Here is an 18,049-nt window from a genome sequence, read left to right as displayed (position 1 = left end):
TTGGGAAACTTTGATGGTACCTTTANCTCACATTTGGGCATCCGCATCTCTATCTACAAATTTTCCCAAGTTATCTTAAGGAGTCTATAAAGTGCTAAACTAATTTATTTTACGTTATGCTCCTGTGGTATGAGCAAGTTGAGACTTTCCCTAATTAATGCACAGTGCGGATCCTTTAGAAGAATAAACTTAAGTGCGTACCGTACAGTACGCAAAATATATGTTAGTGGCCTGAGTAGAAGGTATTTATAAGTTTTGTACTCTAGGCTTACCTTCGTGCTGTCTTAATAGTGTGTTGTTAAATGTATTGAATGGCTTTCGGCCATCATTCTTCTGCATCCTCTGTAAACCTGTGGCTTGATGGGGTAGAGTTCAAATTGTCAGAATTTTATAGTGTGAAAAGTGTTTCACTTCCTCAGAATTTTGATTTAAAAGATGCAGATGTTCTGTTGAGTGAGTTTGAGGTAAGTTTTGTATTTACCCAATTATAGCTTTACAATTGTAGTGTGCAGACTGTCTGGTTAAATAAATGAAATTTATTTCATCTATTCGGTCATGATAACCAGAAACGAGAGAGTTTACAAAAGCGTAATGACAGTTAGTACTGGTAAAACAACAGCCAGTAAAGCACGCATATTAAAAAACAGAAAGAAATAATGTTTTAGATCAACGCGTGACCCTTACACCCTACAGACAATACAATGTAAATTAACTAAACAACATTTTATTAAACATGTTAAGTTCTGATTGGTATTAAAGAAGATTAATCTAAAGGTTAGAGCATGACGGAAAAATAAAACCCCCAACAAGAAATTTCAACTTAATTAAAAAAACAAACAAATTAACAATGGAAGTGTAGTGTGATAATACAAATAATAAAAAAAACAAATATAGTCAAGTGGGGTAATAAAAAATAGAAAATATAAACTTTCGATTTTTTCCCCAAGTAATGGACTAAAAAAACAGTATTTATCATACCTTGTTGTCCAAAAAAGGTTGTAGGATTTCTATAATTACTAAAAATTTTAATTGAAGTTTTGTGCTGTTTTTTTTATTCCCCAGGATTTGGGAAAAAAACATTTGCGGGCTAGGCATGTAAAAAATAAAAATCCGGCCGATACCGGTTTGCATTTATATTTTTCTGGCAGTTTTCCCGGCGCGTGTGTTCTGACGTCAAATTTTGCCTCTCTATCTAGTCCCGAGTTCGTGTGCCGCTTTCACCATGTAGAAGGCTTTTGGATATAAGCCAACCATTCCTCCCGCGGTCCTTCATAGCGTAAGAATTTAATTAAAAACGCGTCAATCATGTTTCGTCTTTTCCCGATCAAAGTCTGATTGCCGCGACGATTTTCACTTGTAACACACACGTAAGTGTCACAGGACTAAACATTTAGCCGTAAAATTTAAGTTTTGCTGCTGAGCTTTTCTAATAAATACGGCATAGTATCATTTATACTACTTGTGACAAACTTTGTCCGGTCAACATTGAAAGTAATAACAGACGCTAGTCATAGGCGTAAAGTTTTACTAAACGTTAGGGTTGCAAAAAGCAGAAAAAAAGGAAGTCTTCGCAAAAAAAAACGGTTTGCAACCCTTTGTTTTCGGTTTGCAACCCTTTAAATATGTGCTTTGTAAAAGCTCATACAAACGTAAACGTATTCAGAATTACGTAGGGATGAGACAAATTAAAATTACGCGCGTTCGGCAAGTCCGTGTAATGAGAAACGGTCGAATCCGATTGCCTGGCGAGTGACGTCACAGTAGCTATGTCGCATGCGCCTTTCGTCAAGCCCGCACGAGTGTGTGGTTATCTTACAAACGAAGACCCGTCCGTCGGAAATAGTAGGTTTCCAGAACAAAATATCGCGGAAATAAACTGCCTAAAACGTTTCCAACACTGCTTTATATTTATATGCAATGTTTTCCTCAGGCAAGCAGCATATTTATTACGAAATAGTAGCGATTCACACGTGGATTCATTGCATCATAATAGCGGTTGTTTGAACCTGGCAATTGATTACGACATAATAGCGATTCACACGTTGATTACTGACGTCACAATAGCGATTCACACGTGAATTAATTAGCAAACAGGAGTTTAAATACCAGGTGAATGCGTTTGTGTCGTGAATGACGCATCGGTATTGACATATTTTAACGAACGTAAACGAAGTTTGTTCGCAGTAATAATGGCGTCTTCGTTTGGTCGAACGTAATTCCTTACGCATTATTAGTATGGAGAAAATCAAAGGGTTGCCAGGCAACCCTGCAACCCCGTAACTTTACGCCAGTGACGCTAGTTTAAGCAAGGAATACTCTACTAGGATTGCTACTTTAATAAAACTATAAGACTGATCGGCGATTACCAACTACAGCTAAAAAAACTCACACGTTTCTACCTGCAACGAATTTTCTTTGTAATAATAATTACCGGGAATTTAATAGCGCTTTAAGATTGTCTGTGTTTTATATTCCGTAACACGAGTTGAAATATTTGTTCGTATTGTTACGTATTACATTAGTCACAATCCCTATTATGCCGCAATCAAATGCCGCAAGTGCATTACGACATAGCTAGTAATGTTACGTCACAATTGCCATTGTCTCTAGCATAAATGTCGGATTTTTGATAATATAAAGCTGTTTGTTACGAACTGCACGAATAGGTAACTTACGCATACGTTAACAAGAAACAAAATGTTACGCAGCCGGCGAAGTGAATAAGTTCCGGATTCCCACGCCGGCTGTTTGTTTGCCGGCAGTTTTTAAAAAATCCTGCCTTTTTTTACACCGCTGTGCCATATAGGCACTTTTTACACTGCTGTGCGGGGCAATAAAAAACAATGGTTTCAAAATCAACTTCATTTAATCTAAAGAAATAAAAAATTAATTATGGAAGTACAGGGTAATAATACAAGTATTAGTCATACAACTTAGCTATTGTGCAGTCTTTTTTTTTTCAGAAACCTCAACTTTTTCTCTTTTTTCCACAAAAGCAAAATATCTCCTATATACTTTTAACAGCCTTGTTCCGAAGCTTTTCTTTTCTTTTATAATTTATCATTTTTACTTCACCACTTCCTTTTAAACATGAGCTTACCCACAAATAACATTTATTAGTCTAAAAACAAAGCCCATAAGCTTCATGACCTATATAAAGCACAAGAAGTAACCAGAGCATTACACTTGATTTAAATAAATTATAAGGTTTTTGTAAATCTTACTTACATCTTAACTTTATCTAAGCTAAATTTAGCAACCTAATCATAAAAATGACCTGTAACTAAACAGCCTTAACTTAAAACATAAATTACATCATCAGAAAATGTTGGCAAAGCTGTAAAACATCTGTTTTTTATACTTGATTACCTTTAAAATCAATTAAATTATTGAATAAACTAAAATAATTTACATACATAACTTTAACATTAATTTTATCGCAAAGTTAATATTGGTTGGGGTAGAAAAAAAACAAAAACAGAAAAAAACACAGTTGTTTCTTTTTACCCCTTCCCATAAGACGAATTTGGGGTATAATAAGACAAGAGAAAAAAGTATGAAATGTTTGTTAAATTTAAAATTAAAATGTACAATCAGCAAGGTACTTAAATATGTAGCAAATACCTGCATTCATAATCAATTTATCACGAAAGACCTTCTCACAAAAAAAAAGTTAAGCAAACCCCATAAAAAGTTTTTTTGTCAATATTTTGTTTGATTTAGTAATTTATGTTTTACCAAAAAAATAATCAACACCTAGATTGACAGTTAAGATAAAAAATAAGCCAAAAAAATGTCATTTTTACCCACAAAAGCTGTTTGCAATAACACGACGCAGGTAAAAGTTAAATTAAAAAAGCAAATATTTAAGCCTGTTTTTAAACCTCTTACACATGCTAAGTGATGAGGTGTCAATCCCTATTATGACGCAAATAATCGCCGTGTGAAATGCTATTATGTCGTAATTAATTGCCAGGCAAAACTATCGCTGTTATGATGCAATAAATCCCTATTATTTCGTAACAAACAGTCTACCTGGCTAAGAAAAACATGGTAAATATAAGGTTAAACTACAACGTAAACTGAACAGTTATTTGATTTCACTCTTGCGTTGATCGCGATAAAGTGTTTTACGCAATAATACAGATACAGTCAACCAAGGGGCGCGGTTTAAAGCATGTCCAATATGTCAGGTTTGGCTGTGGTGGATTATGGCAGAAATTAATTGAACACCAGTGTGATAATTTAACAAAAAGGGGGGGCGCAAGTTTGATGAGATCTTTATTGGGGGGGCATGCTTCAAAAAGAGATGATGTGTGATGACGTCATTAAACAGAATAACGAATCCCGTAATTAGATTCGAATACAAAAGGATTCGAATCTTACCGATTCGAAATTCTGTAATGTGCATCCCAACTTAGTACATTTTTTTGGATTTTGATGGAAATTCATTACACTTTGTCAATGCAACCCTGCTGCGCATTGCGAATTATTTTCAATTAATGGCAGCTGTTCCCTTTAATTACTGATTGTAACTACAATATTTTAAGTGCGCCTGTCCTTCAAATAAACCCGCACGAGTGAGATTTTAAGCATGCGAGTTAGAGTTTCTATTATTTATTTTAAAAGGTGCTTGTGCACTCGTTTGGACCCACCAATGTCCGTTGTTGCGTACAGCTAAACAAAAGACAGCCAATGTCAAATTAGTGATTGTTTGTGGGTAATTATCTGATCATAACAACGTAACACCACAAATGTATATCAGTGCATTCATAGGCGCATATCAATATATGCGTTTTTTACTACTGTAAATACTTGTTAAAAAGGCTCCTCAAACCTTTGTATTCCCATTTTAAATGCAAGTCTAATTCAACATTTTACGAAGTAATCTGTGAATTCGAAAGTCAGTAGGACTGTAGGAGTGCTTGCTTATTACGCTCTCTCATTACACTGACTTGGTGCTTTATTTGTTTTTACGAGAATAAAGTGACAATGCTTTCTTCACTTACTAAGTGTTTAATGTCTACTATTGCATTGTTACTTTATTAAATGCCATTTTAATAGTTAAGCTATGCAATAGAAATGTGCAAAATGTGATGTAACAATTGATCAAAAAAATGTTTTGATTCCAAGCAATTTAAGTTTACTAGGCTATTATGTTGAAAAGACCACGACTACAAATATATAACACAGCTATTTTTTGCATTAAAGTATGACTTCTCCAATGAAAAAATCCTTATAAGAAATATTCAAGCTAAAGAACATGATGATAAAAAAAGACACTTACATGCAAAAGAAAGAAAGAATGCTGAAAGGGAAAAACACAAACAACAATTAGCAGAAAAACACAAAGAGTTTTTGGAGATGCAGAAGCAAAAAACTGAAGCTGAAAGCAAGCTCCCATCTATGCTAATCGAATCAAAAAGAAAAGTTAACGTATCGCCAAATAATCTATTCTACAATGACATGATTGGAAGTCTTATTTTAACACCAGAACCCGCAAAACCAATCAATGGAGGTAGCGTGTTTACTGTTTAGTATCCAGTATTGTTAAATGTTTTATCAAGCTTATTACTAAAATGTTGTCATTAAAAACAATTATTTTGGTTAACCATTTAGAAGAGTCAGGTTTTTAGGTCTGTACAAGTTATAATTAGGAAGAAATATATTTCACTATTTATCCTTTTTTAAAATAGTATATTTATAAACTGTTGAACTAATTGTTCCAGACACACCCAAACAGTTGCAATCAGTGAAATCTGATGTTGATGTACAAGACTTTGAAACCGAGAATCCTGATCCTTTTTCCAATGCTGAGTTGCAAACGATTGATGATCGCAAAGAACTTGAAGATGTGCTGCAAAATATTACATTAGGTGACAATGGTAAGCTTAATTTTTTAACCTTTGCAATTTCGGTATTAAAACCAAAAATTCATATAATGAAAAGCATAGGCGTCGATTTAGGCGTGCATGGACTGCACCCCAAATTACAAAGCAAAGGTGCAATAACGACCTTTTGCACCCCTGTCTGAATTTGTGTAAACTGCTTAACTGAAGAATATTTGCCACCAATTTGCATATTATTGCTATTTCCTATACTATTGGTCTTCCTCATTTCTTACATGTGAAAATCCCATTTTTAATACTAACAAACTGCATCGAAAGAGTATTACACAAGATACCAGCGGCACACTTCGTCCCGCTATCAAGCTAATGAAATCTCCTGACACGTACAGTTTCAAAAACGTCAAACTGATGCTTCTGATAAAATATAACTGTAGTAGCCAGAGCGTACAAAGTTTTTATTGATAGCAGAAATTTAATTTGTTTTTAAGCTCCTACATGCCTAAATAATGAACGTGTGAGTTGCTATTATGATGCAAATAATCAATGTGTGAATTGCTATTATGTCGTAATCAAGTGCCAGGTCAAATAATCGCTATTATAATGCAATGAATCCACATGTGAATCCCTACTATTTCGAAATAAACATGCTGCTTGGCTAAAGAAAACATAGTAAATATAAAGCAGCACTAGATGGGATATATTTAGGTTGTTTATTACCACCTGCTTAAGGGCAAAATTCATTTATTTTACACGCAACTGAGAAAAACTCACCGCCAAGTTTATGTTGCTATTTCATGACCGATAGAAATACAAATGCGCCGTTCGAATCCCAATACCGTATGACATCATACTCAATGTTGTTCAGCAAAAATTGGTGCACCCCAAATTTGACGAAGAGTCGGAAGATTATTAAAAAATTGACGCCTATCATGAATAGCCTAATCCACCAAACAAGATAGTTTTGACCCCCTCAAATAACGTAAATGTATTCCGACATAGCTAGTTATGTTCGTCACTATTGTCATTGTCTCATATAAATGCCGAATTTATGATAATATAAAGCAGTTTGTTATGTCCGAGTTATTTGGGAATCTCTGTGTTATCATGTAAATCATAACGGTGTGTAAAAACTATTATGAAGTATGGCAAATATTGCGTCATATTGGAAAAATTATTATGTAATAATAATACCCTGCTTAGCTGCTGGTTCTTTGCACAAATGTAAAAGTCAGTATTTTTTATCTCTCGTATACCAATCGGAAAATAATTGTTCCAGCTTGCTTCCACAAAAAGTCTAGTTTATTCCACAAAGCGCATATATATTTGGATTTTTTGTACTTCGGTTATGTTTTCTTAAATAAGTTATTTTGTTGATGGTTATGAGTGGGAAAAGAGAGGTAGTATGGCCAGAGCTATCTTGAATACCCCTTTAAATGATCAATAGTAAATGAACAAATTGTACCGCAAAGCGTACTATGTTTTAAATTTTCAAGTAACGATGCTTTGAGGCCGTGTCTTTTGCTGTCCCACTTTTAAACGAAACACCAAGCTCATCATCAAGATAAACCTTTGGCCTTTTTGATAGCCAGAAGCGATCTTTAAAGAAGATGAAGATTGCTAGCAGTGAATGCTTCGAAATTATTCGTCGGCTGAATTAGTAGAAGCAGCTTTTAAAAGTGTTCTCCTGATTGCTCAAAAGAAAAAAACCTCACACCATTGGCGAAACGTTGATAAAGCCATGTATGACAAAAGCATCCAATCTTGTGTTGGGAGAGGCACACAGCAAGAAGCTTGCAAAAATTTCTCTATCTGATTTTACCATTAAAACAAGAATCGATGAGCTCGCAAGAATTGAAGATCAGGTACTTGAGAAAATACGTACATTACCTTTTTTGCTATTCAGTGCGATGAGACAACTGATGTTGCACAATTGTCCGAGTTGTTGGTCTATGTTCGCTTTGTTGGATCTTCATCAATAGAGGAGGAAATGCTCTGTTTTTCAAACCTCTGGAAAACGACTACGATGGCCGAAGATGTTTTTAATCTTGTTGCCACTTATTTTGACTATCATTGTCTAAGTTGGGTGAAACTTATGGGCATCTGCACTGATGGTGCACCAGAGTCGAAGTGAATTCACAGTAAAAATAAAATAAAAGAGCCCGGGCGCAATTGAAATTCACTGCGTGATCTAAAGAAAAGCCCTGGCCACCATGACATTACCAAATGCAATGAAAGAAACACTTACTTATCATAATAAAATTAGTTAACTTTGTCAAAACCAGTTCTGTCGATATGAGATTGTTTGCCAGGCTTTGTCGTATACCTATCGTCCGACCACGATGCTTTATTATTTCATACATTTGTTGGGTGGTTGTCGAAGAAGAATATACTGGCCCGCGTTTAGAAAATGAGAGAAGAGCTGCAGCTAATTTGTGCAGCTCACTGGAAAAAAAAATTCTGTTGCACTTCACCCCCAAAGGAAGCAACCAACTTCCTCTTTTGAAATTACCAGGAATTTAGTGGCGGTTTAAGAATGCCTGGTTTGCAAGTAATTCCCGAACATACACGTGTCGAATACTGGTTTATATTTCTCGCATAATACGCATTCGTCACAATTCCTATTATTGCGAAAAAGTTAGTTGTGTTATGTCACAATTGCGAATGTCTCTTGGCTGTATAAATGCGGGATTTAATATAAAATAAAGCTGTTTGTTACGTCAGAACTGCACGAATAGGTAACTTACGTTAACATTATACGATTTGTTACGCAGCCGACGAAGTAAATAAAGTCAAGACTACTAAAGTATCGAGCGATATTACACTTCCAAGGTAAACAATGTTACATTGCGATAAGTGTTCCTGTCGCGTAGAGGTCCAACTATTGCGTTAAGATACTTCCGAATTAAATTGTCTTTGCAGGTTTGCCGCACTCCCACGCAATTGCAAAACTCTACACCAATGTAGATAATTAGATTCACCCCAGATTATTACGATAATTTAATAAAATTAACCGATCTTTTTTCTCCGCTGACTGCTATGTTGCCTGTAATGAAAACGTGACTCTATGTTACATAGCAATGGGCAGTCTATGTCACCTGGTAGTCGGGTATCGTGGCTCAGGGGTTTAGGCGCTTGCATTGTAAGGAAACGGTATCGCGTTCGATGCTTGACACTGCTATCATTGCCGGTAGGGATGTGCTGAAGTTGTAAAAGTTCGAGTTTCAGAGCGCCCAGTTTCAATGAAAAGCGCCTGACGCCATCAAGAAGAAAAGCATACGATACTACGTTCCTGTTCAGTCGAAAATGGCTTATCTCGGCACATCCTTAATTGCCGGCATGTGTGTTCTTAGACCAGAGCTGCAATTGGGTCTTTTTTGCAAGCAATGCTCGGGACAGCCGAACTAGCTTGCGACACTTAGTCCAATTTAAGTTATTTTAATTTTCTTGTAGCGACAATAACTGTTAAGTTTAGCAATGTGTCTGTGTTGCCAACCCAAGATTCGACGCAACCCATTTTCGTAAGGCCCAGTGTCGCTAAAATCTACTGCAGATGTCCAATCTTATGCGACTAAATGCCTGTCGCGACGGTTAGCGCAGCGTCGCCAAAAAAAACTCCAAGCCGAGATCATCAACGAGATCGCTTTATATGAAGTTGAAATTCTGACTGGGTCTGCGTGGTTGTAATACTACAGTCAACCCCGCTTAATCGGACCACATCGGAACCAAGCCAAACTGGTCCGATTAAACGTGGGCCGATTAGCAGGCTTGACTGTATTAGATTTAGAGGACAAATAAAATATCCTTAAAATTTAAGTTTTTTTATCACTGAACTCGGCGCTATGCATTTTGATAAAATGATTCGTCGTTATCCATTATATGTTCTGAATCGTCATCTCTCATTAGAACGCTCTTCTCTTAGATTAAATGCGAAATTCCTTGCAAGAAATTCTGGCCAAGATTGTTCTGGATGCATTAAAAAATACATGTTATCAGTTTGTTTGATTATTCTTAACTTTGCATCCTGCCCATTGTTACCTCAACTTCCTCAAAATAAAAAAATATTTCCACACATTGCGTTTGTCTTAAAACATGCCTTCTGATAACATGGTATCATTATAACTGAAGTTGTTGAAAAGTGAGTAAGTTTTATCTGTACTTCAAAATATTAGTTACCCTAAAAGCAAAACGAAGAAATATAGATAATGAACACAGATTATTTAATGATTCATAAACAGACAGACATTTCTTTATGCTGCACCATGGTAAACCAGTCTGTTTAATTTGCTTGGATACTGTGGCTGTCAGCAAAAAAAATAATTTAAAACGAACTAAGAGTACGAAGCAAAGCACCAGAAATACACTGTTGTAAAGGGGCAGTCTAGAATTGACAAAATAGACAAACGTAAACGAACCTGGTACAACAAAGTTCGATGTTTAGGAATTCGGGTAAAAAAAAACACTTGCAATTTATTCAGTCAACTCCTTGTTTGCCAGGCACATGAAACCCTTTACTGATGAAAAATCTAGTTTGCCATATTTGTGAGAGGCATTAATTCTATCTCCAATATCTTGTAAGAATTTGCGCATTGGTGCCACTGAAGGGCACTACAACTGGAGCAAATATTTTCGATGCATTTTTTTGTTTGACAGATTTAAACTTAGACTTGTCAAAGTTGGTATCTATGATGACTGGAGGTACACCAGCTATGGTTGGTGGAAACAAAGGTGTTATTTCACTGCTTGAAAAGCACATGAAAAGGAACGAATAGTAGAATGTTTAAAATGCATTGCATTATTTACCAAGAAGTGTGTGCGAAACCTACAAGTATGTGGGAAGTGCTTCAAACCTTATGATCCGGAGTGGCTTTTAAAGCTTGCTTTTTGGATGTGATTAATTAGTTAATGTTATAAATGAATAAATTTTTAGCTTCGAAACTAAATTACGTATTTTAAAATCCCAACTTGAAAAAAAGTTTTACATGCATGGAGTTTTCTTGGGTGATTTTTATCTGAAGAATGTCACCTACGCTGGAAACATATGAGAATATGCTATAAAAGCCTGCATTTTCTGAACCACCTACAACCTATATGTGTGAGCAATTATTCTAAAAATTTATTTAAAACAAAATGCGAACATAACTCACTGATTAGCATTGGACAGAATACTTTATCTTGTTCTATTTCTTTAAAACCAGACATAAAAAAGCTTTCGGTAGTCTTGAATAACTAACCAACCATTACCGTTCTAACAAATTCGTTCTTATTCTTGTTTTGTTAATAAATTGTTATGAAAAAACGCCATAACTCAACGCCGTTTCCAGGTGAGGCCCGCACGACAAATATATTTTGACCTGTGTAATGTAATAGGCTGCCGACCCCTGGTGTAAATGGTAATGGCAAGTGGTTTATGTGAGATTCCTGTGTAGACCAATATGGAAAAAAAAGGTTATTGCTCTTTTGCCTACCACGTATAAAAGTCAAAATAATGGAAATTATGTTAGTAAGTCTTGGTGATCTGTTTTTTTTTTCTACTAATTCGTACCCTGTATAATATTTTGCACAAGAGCGAAAAACAAACGTTTTATTTCAACTTCATAATAAAAAGAGAATTGTCCTGAAATATTATTTCTTTAATATATATAATAGAATCCAGGCTAAAAGTTATAGATAATTTTTTCTAAAATTTTGAAATGAATTTTAACATTACTGCAACTGGTCAACTTGTGCGTACTTAAAAATCAATGTTTGACCAGAAATCTTGTGTTCTGCAAGATTTTGCTCAAGATTGGCACTTTTTGGGGGAAGCGTATTCTTATAGGCTGTTTTCCCAATGGCATCCACGTCATAAGTATTTGTTCTGATCTTGACTTTAAAACTCGACCTTTGGCAATCTTAACCTTTTATAACTTTAGCAAATTCATACTATCTATTCTAATAAAAAGTTTTAAAAAAAAACCAAGCTGAAGACAAAAAGGTTTTCAAAACTTACAAAATATACATGTAATGATTTTAAATTATAGAGAGATCATATGCAACATCGAAATTGAACGATCATGCGAAACAACCAAATCATGATATTCTCGATGAATTTACTGATCTTTTGACTAGTGATATAAAAGACACCGAAGAATCTGTTGTTGATCAACAAAAACATCACAGTTCCACCAATTCGATAAACTTTGGCAAGCAATCTTCGAGCGGGTGTACCATGGTTAGCATGTCTAATACGACAACCCCGACCTCGAACCACTCAAATTTCACTGCAGATTGTACCGTTAGTTCAACGAGGACATCCACTCATTCTGATGAAGCTACTATTAACACTGCACATGAAAATGATTATGTAAATTTACCTTGCACAGCCATAAATAGACCATCAGTCCCGCCACGTCCTACCCCAAGAAGGAAATATTTGCTTGAAGACACTGAACCGGTTACAACTGCCAAAGAAAGAGAGAGATTTGAGAAAACTATTAACAAAGCCTTAACCAGCTTACCCAAATTACCCAAATCTCTTCCCAATGAAAAAGAAAAAACGGTATTTAATATTAGTACAAATTAAGCACATCTGTTACTTTGTTTATTTGTTTTCATATATCTTATCATATAATTGGGCTTTTAAAATATTTACAACTTGTTAGTAATACTAACACACACTATTACGCTTTTTGCATGGTAAAAAGTTAATGCGAATAACGATCCGCATTAACTCATCATATGATAACTCGCTAACCGCGTTTTTTTGCATGGTCATTGGTTTATGCGCATATCAACATTGAGTTAGCTTATTTTGGCGCAATATTGTTAAATCTAGTTTATAAAATAGGTTTTAATACTTTATGGTGCTATTACCAACGAAAACCTATAAAATTAATACCCGAAAAAGATTAGGCTCTTAAAAGTAAAACTTTACTTTTCTTTACTCGCATAATGCGAGTAACAACCAACCTCCTACAGCAGATGACACGCTTATGACGTTATGCGTGTTAACTTTTTTTGCGAGTAAATATGCGAGTACTTACGCGCATAAAAGTGACCATGCATAAAGGGTATATCAGAACTATGTTCTGTGATTAACTTTTCTTACAGATTCAACATTTAAAGATTTGTGATGTTTAAACCTGAGGCTTTTATTACTTGTTTAACATTATTACGTGTTTAACATGTTAATAGGCTAACTGCATTTCTAATTTGATGTGTTTATGCCTTTGGTTTATTATTTTGATCAGGAAACACCTGGATTTCGAGATGGATTAACTAAGCAAGAAAACAATTTCGCTCTTCATGTTGTTTCTATGGGGTTTAATGAATATAATGTATTGCAAGGAATGCAGAAGTTTGGACTTAACATAAAAGCGGTAGTAATGTGTGTTTATGTTTAGGTCTTATTATGCTTAACTTATTATGCATGTAGTTAGTTGTATATTGAAGTAGCTTGCCGCTTATATATTTTATTTTAATTTTTTTCATATCTTTTTTTACTTGTTTTATTTTTTTCTCCAAGTCAGATTTCATTTAGATTTTCAAAAGCCTTTGTCATTTAGTTAAATCATGTGTAATGCTCTGGTTACTTCTTGTGCATTATATAGGTAATGCAACATATTGGTTTTGAAAACTGACTAAAGGTCATTCAAGGTCACACCCAATAAAAAGTCCTCATAATTCAATGCATGTAATATTAGAATTTCACTCTGGTACATAAACACAGCCTATATAAGAACACAAAATCACTCGAGTATAACAAGAAAATAGAAATTGAGAAAAACGTTAATAATAAAATAGTTGTTTGGACATTGGTGATGCTTTAAGAAGTTAAAGGGGCATACCAACGAAAAATCAAAATTTGTGTATTGATAGATATGCTCAAATGTGATCTAAAGCTACCATCAAAGTTTTAAGATACAAAACAGCTTTTGAAAAAAATAAGTTTGAAAACCGCAAATTCGACCGCTGGAGTAAAAATAAAATTGGCGGTTGCACAATGCATGAGATTTCCCATGAGAAAAAATTTCATTCAACTTTGATCGTTTCTACTTTCTAAAATACTAAAGAAAATTCAAATTTTATTTCTGATTTGGTATAATGGGTGCTTCTTCTTATAAAAATTGTAAAACTTAGACTTTATTATGTTTTAGTTTTCGATTGAACATAGCTACATAATATGCTGACTCAGCACTTTTTTTCTTATTAGTAAGTTTTTAGCACTTTTTTTTATATTAAAAAGTTCATTATGCCTCCCTAGTACCTACTGTACCATTTTTTTATAACAAAAAACAGTTTTTTGTGTTTAACACTTGGTTTGAAAATATGCTAAGTCAGCATAATCTGGTATGTACCTACGTTCAATCGAAAAATTAAAACATAATAAAGTCTATGTTTTACAATTTTTTTTATATATTCTTGAAGAAGAAGCATTCATTATACCAAATCTAGGGATGCACAATACAGAATAATTAGATACTCTAGGATATCCTAGAATACTTTATTTCAAATCTAGAATTCCGAATCTAGAATTTCGAATCTTTTTATATTTATAGGAAAAATAATATTACCCACATAAGTCAGATTATAGAATCTTTTATAGTAGTCTTGTTGGAACATGAGCTGAAAAGTGATCAAAAATTGTACTATTGGGTAATTTTTGCGTCATGAAACGTATAGCAGGCTATGAAAAGACGTTGCGAAATGTTTACTCTCAAAAGTCCCACAAACACAATTTTTTTTTTTTTTAAATTATGAAGTTGCAAAAAGTTTATGAGAAGATGTGTGACGACGTTAAACAGAAAACTGAATCCCTTAATTAGATTCGAATACAAAAGGATTTGAAATTCTAGATTCGAATACAAAAGGATTCGAAATTCTGTAATGTGCATCCCTAACCAAATCAGAAATAAATTTTTTTTTTTTGCTCCAGCAGGTTTTTTTTACTCAGATGAACCCAAATCGTGAAGCCAAAATATACTACTTGTGTTTTTCACCTGTACTTCCATTTTTAATTTGTTTTACTTTTTAATTTAGTTGAGTTGCTTTTAAAAACATTCTTTTTTATTGTTCCACAATTTTTTTTATCCGAAAGTCAGGGGAGTAAAAAAACAGTACAAAATTTCGAATATAACATGAGAAAATCCAAAATTAATGTTTTCTTTTTTATTTTCCCACTTGACTATATGTACATATTCTTTTTTTAAATTACAGTATTCCAAATATCATGTGTTGTTTGGGGCAGAAGTAATGGTCATATACCCATGCAACCTCGCTACCACAGTAGAATGGGGTAGTACCTATTCATTAAGATGGTATCTACTATCCTCTCATTTATTTGTACTGTTTTCTCTGGTTAGTAATCCAATTACTTTATAGGTTGTTGAGCATCTTTGTGCTGTACAGAGATTATCGGAGGGAGACTACAGTTTGAATGACATTGAAGATGCACTTGAAGTATTCAATGGAAACGAAAAAGAGGTAAATGTAAAATATCAAACTAATAAGAACCTCAGGAGCAGCATTATAAATTTTCTTGTTTGTTACAGTAAAGGATAAAAAATTATTAATAATATTTTTGTGATCTCTTTATTTAATGTTTTAGGCTGAAGAGTATCTCCAATTGCAACGAAAATTTCATGATATGGGTTTCACAGATGATAAAATAAAACAGGCTTTACTATTGCATAACGGCAATGAGACGAATGCTCTAGAAGCATTAGTATCTGGATTGTAAAGTAACAAATATTTGCAATTTAAATTGAACGATGTACTTGCAACACCAATAAGGTATATCTAATGATTGGTACTTTCATTTTTTATTCGTAATATGTTTATATTAACATAACACAGCCACTCCTATGAATTTTGTATACTGCTTTATTTATCATTTCAGTTTTTGATTGAAATAATGAATAAGATTAGCTATAATAAATCATTGAAATACACCTGCAATGTATAAAAGTTTTTTTTTTGCTTTTTGTAGTTGTGAATAAATAATAGATTCTGGTTTTTACACTGATGCAACTGTTAATATACCCTCATTCTTTACTTCCTTACGATTTATTACTCTTGCTTTTAAAATCTTTCTAGCTACTTAACATGTATTATTATTGTTATGGTTTATCAAGAATAAAAAAACGGTGCACCTGGCACTTTCTTTGTTAGCAGTTTATGAAAGGCCCAACTGAAATCCTCTGTTCATGCATGGCGCCCTCTATAATATCCTTTTTTTGACTTTGTTACTTTGTGTTTTTTCTGATATCTTAGTATTGATCTCATTAAAAGGGCTATTTCTTGCTTTATGAAAAAAAACTTCGAAATGATGTATTAGTTATTACGATAGCAGGACAGAATCCACATCAGTTGGCGCCACAGAAAATTGGTGCTCGTTGCCAAGAAGTTCAGGGGCATTTAATATAACTAATGTAATTAGTTATTTTTGTTTCTTAATAAATGATCGCCATTTAACATATTGTGGGTAAATCTAATAAGCATCTTTGTTAAAAGGGCTGTATTTAGCACCTATTGTTTGCTTTTTAAAACTTCGTCGTTCTTGTCTGTGATTAGCGGTAGGAATCGTCTAATTTTGGCGATCCTGTTAGACAGTTGGAACCACAGAAATAAAAACAAGAGAACAAAGCTCTAATGGATGGGCAAGTATAATTTAAACATTAAGATAGATGATATCGGTCAAAGAAACACCGAGTGGTCTCACTGCTGCTATTGTGAGTCCAAAATCAAGCAAACACCCTGACTTTTCAATGTGTTTAGACAATTATGTTTTGTTGCAAGCGTAAAATGGCTTTCATTTACCCTGTCAAACATCTTTAGAAAAAATATAAAACAGCCCGTTGGGTTTAAACGAACTTGTTTAGTTTTGTTTGCGTTTCCTTTTGTGGGCAGGTGTAAAATAGCTTCTATTAATCTTTTAATACATTTTTTTGCAAAATAATATAAAAAATACGCTCATTAAATGACTAAAATGTCACCGGTCCGTTTATTTAGTGCAAGTTTGCTATGTCCACGATATTTAGTTCACTACCCAATTTGTAGCAAAAATAAGAACTTTATCAATAGTTATAATCAACTTTCTGTTATTACAAGTTCATATACATTTGTAGGATACAATATTTATCCATTAAGATCGAACATAACCGATTGTCGTTCAAATATTACAAATTGTTATGCAATAATATAGTGTAGCCTATAGGTAACATGGTAAAAACTAGGGCAGGAAAAAGAATGTTTAGACTTAATTTTCAAAGCGTACAGTATTATTTCGTGTTATTTACGTATATCCCTATTTGTAAATACACTTATTGATCAAAATTAACAATGATTTTAAACTGTCCCATCTCATCCTGTGTGTTTTTGTATTCGTAAAATTTCACCTGTTGTGCGACAACTCCTCGTGTGTTTTATTGTATTTTATTACATTGATGTCAATTAATAAAGGAATGATAGTACTAATTCGTGGTATTACCCAAGATTTTGGAAATATTTGGCAATATGTGCTTAAGTGTCCCATCTTCCCCCATTGTACTCCATTACCTAATTATTGCGTGATTACGGGTTGTCAAAATTTTTGAAAACAAACGTTTTAAGCGAAGACAATGTCAACCAGTTTAAATTTACAGGTCAACACATGGTACAGGAGTTGTACAAAACGTATTTACACATATTCTATACCAATCACTCAATCCTCATACGACATATAAATAAAAAAAAAACTGTGGGGCGAGAAACTCTGTCTACTGTAGCCTCAATGTAATTTTGTGTGTTCCAGTTATACATAGACTTCTAGTTAAGTTTTATCTTAATTATTGTTATAGGTAATAGGCCATTTTGTCACCGATTTGGCAATTTTATGTTGGAAGTGCAATTCAAGAATGGAGACGGTATAGAACCCACGCACCACAAAGTATAGTTCGGAAAGAAGCTTAGTAATTCATTAATCATGGTTTTTGACATCTGTTGGCAACGAACCTTCAGTAAAAAAGGTAATATTTTGTTGGGTGATGCGACTACATTACTATTTTATTATGTAACGGCTTAAAAAGGTAACTGTACAGTTTTTATAAAACATTTTTTTTGAATTCCTTAGGGAAACATAAAAAAATTGTTTGTTTTTTTGTTTTTTTCGCATAAAAAATGTAGTTGTACTGTTTTGAACTTAGTTGAACTGTTTTGAACTGTAGTTGTAGTGTTTTGAACAA

The 18,049-nt window shown here is 33.8% G+C and overlaps 1 protein-coding gene across 1 annotated transcript; it reads left to right on the top strand.

Annotated features, from left to right (window-relative positions):
- Positions 1-267: 267 nt before the first annotated feature.
- LOC100184560 (ubiquitin-associated protein 1) lies at positions 268-16,145 on the top strand. Its single transcript, XM_002121381.5, has 7 exons — positions 268-464; positions 5,212-5,518; positions 5,730-5,885; positions 11,870-12,387; positions 13,079-13,207; positions 15,210-15,311; positions 15,436-16,145. Exons 1-7 carry the CDS (start codon positions 312-314, stop codon positions 15,565-15,567), a joined length of 1,497 nt encoding a protein of 498 aa, XP_002121417.1. The 5' UTR covers positions 268-311; the 3' UTR covers positions 15,568-16,145.
- Positions 16,146-18,049: the final 1,904 nt, after the last annotated feature.

The sequence above is a fragment of the Ciona intestinalis genome, unplaced genomic scaffold, assembly GCF_000224145.3.
Source record: "Ciona intestinalis unplaced genomic scaffold, KH HT000034.2, whole genome shotgun sequence".
NCBI classification, from domain to species: Eukaryota; Metazoa; Chordata; class Ascidiacea; order Phlebobranchia; family Cionidae; genus Ciona; species Ciona intestinalis.
The sequence above is the reverse complement of the archived record's forward strand: the minus strand, read 5'-3'. Positions and strand labels throughout refer to the sequence as shown.

Excerpts from the sequence above, each read along its gene's own strand:
- LOC100184560 (XM_002121381.5), top strand. The coding sequence starts at position 312 with ATGGCTTTCGGCCATCATTCTTCTGCATCCTCTGTAAACCTGTGGCTT. Across the intron at positions 5,519-5,729 it reads CGCAAAACCAATCAATGGAG|ACACACCCAAACAGTTGCAA; the intron begins GTAGCGTGTTTA and ends TAATTGTTCCAG. Across the intron at positions 12,388-13,078 it reads CCAATGAAAAAGAAAAAACG|GAAACACCTGGATTTCGAGA; the intron begins GTATTTAATATT and ends TATTTTGATCAG.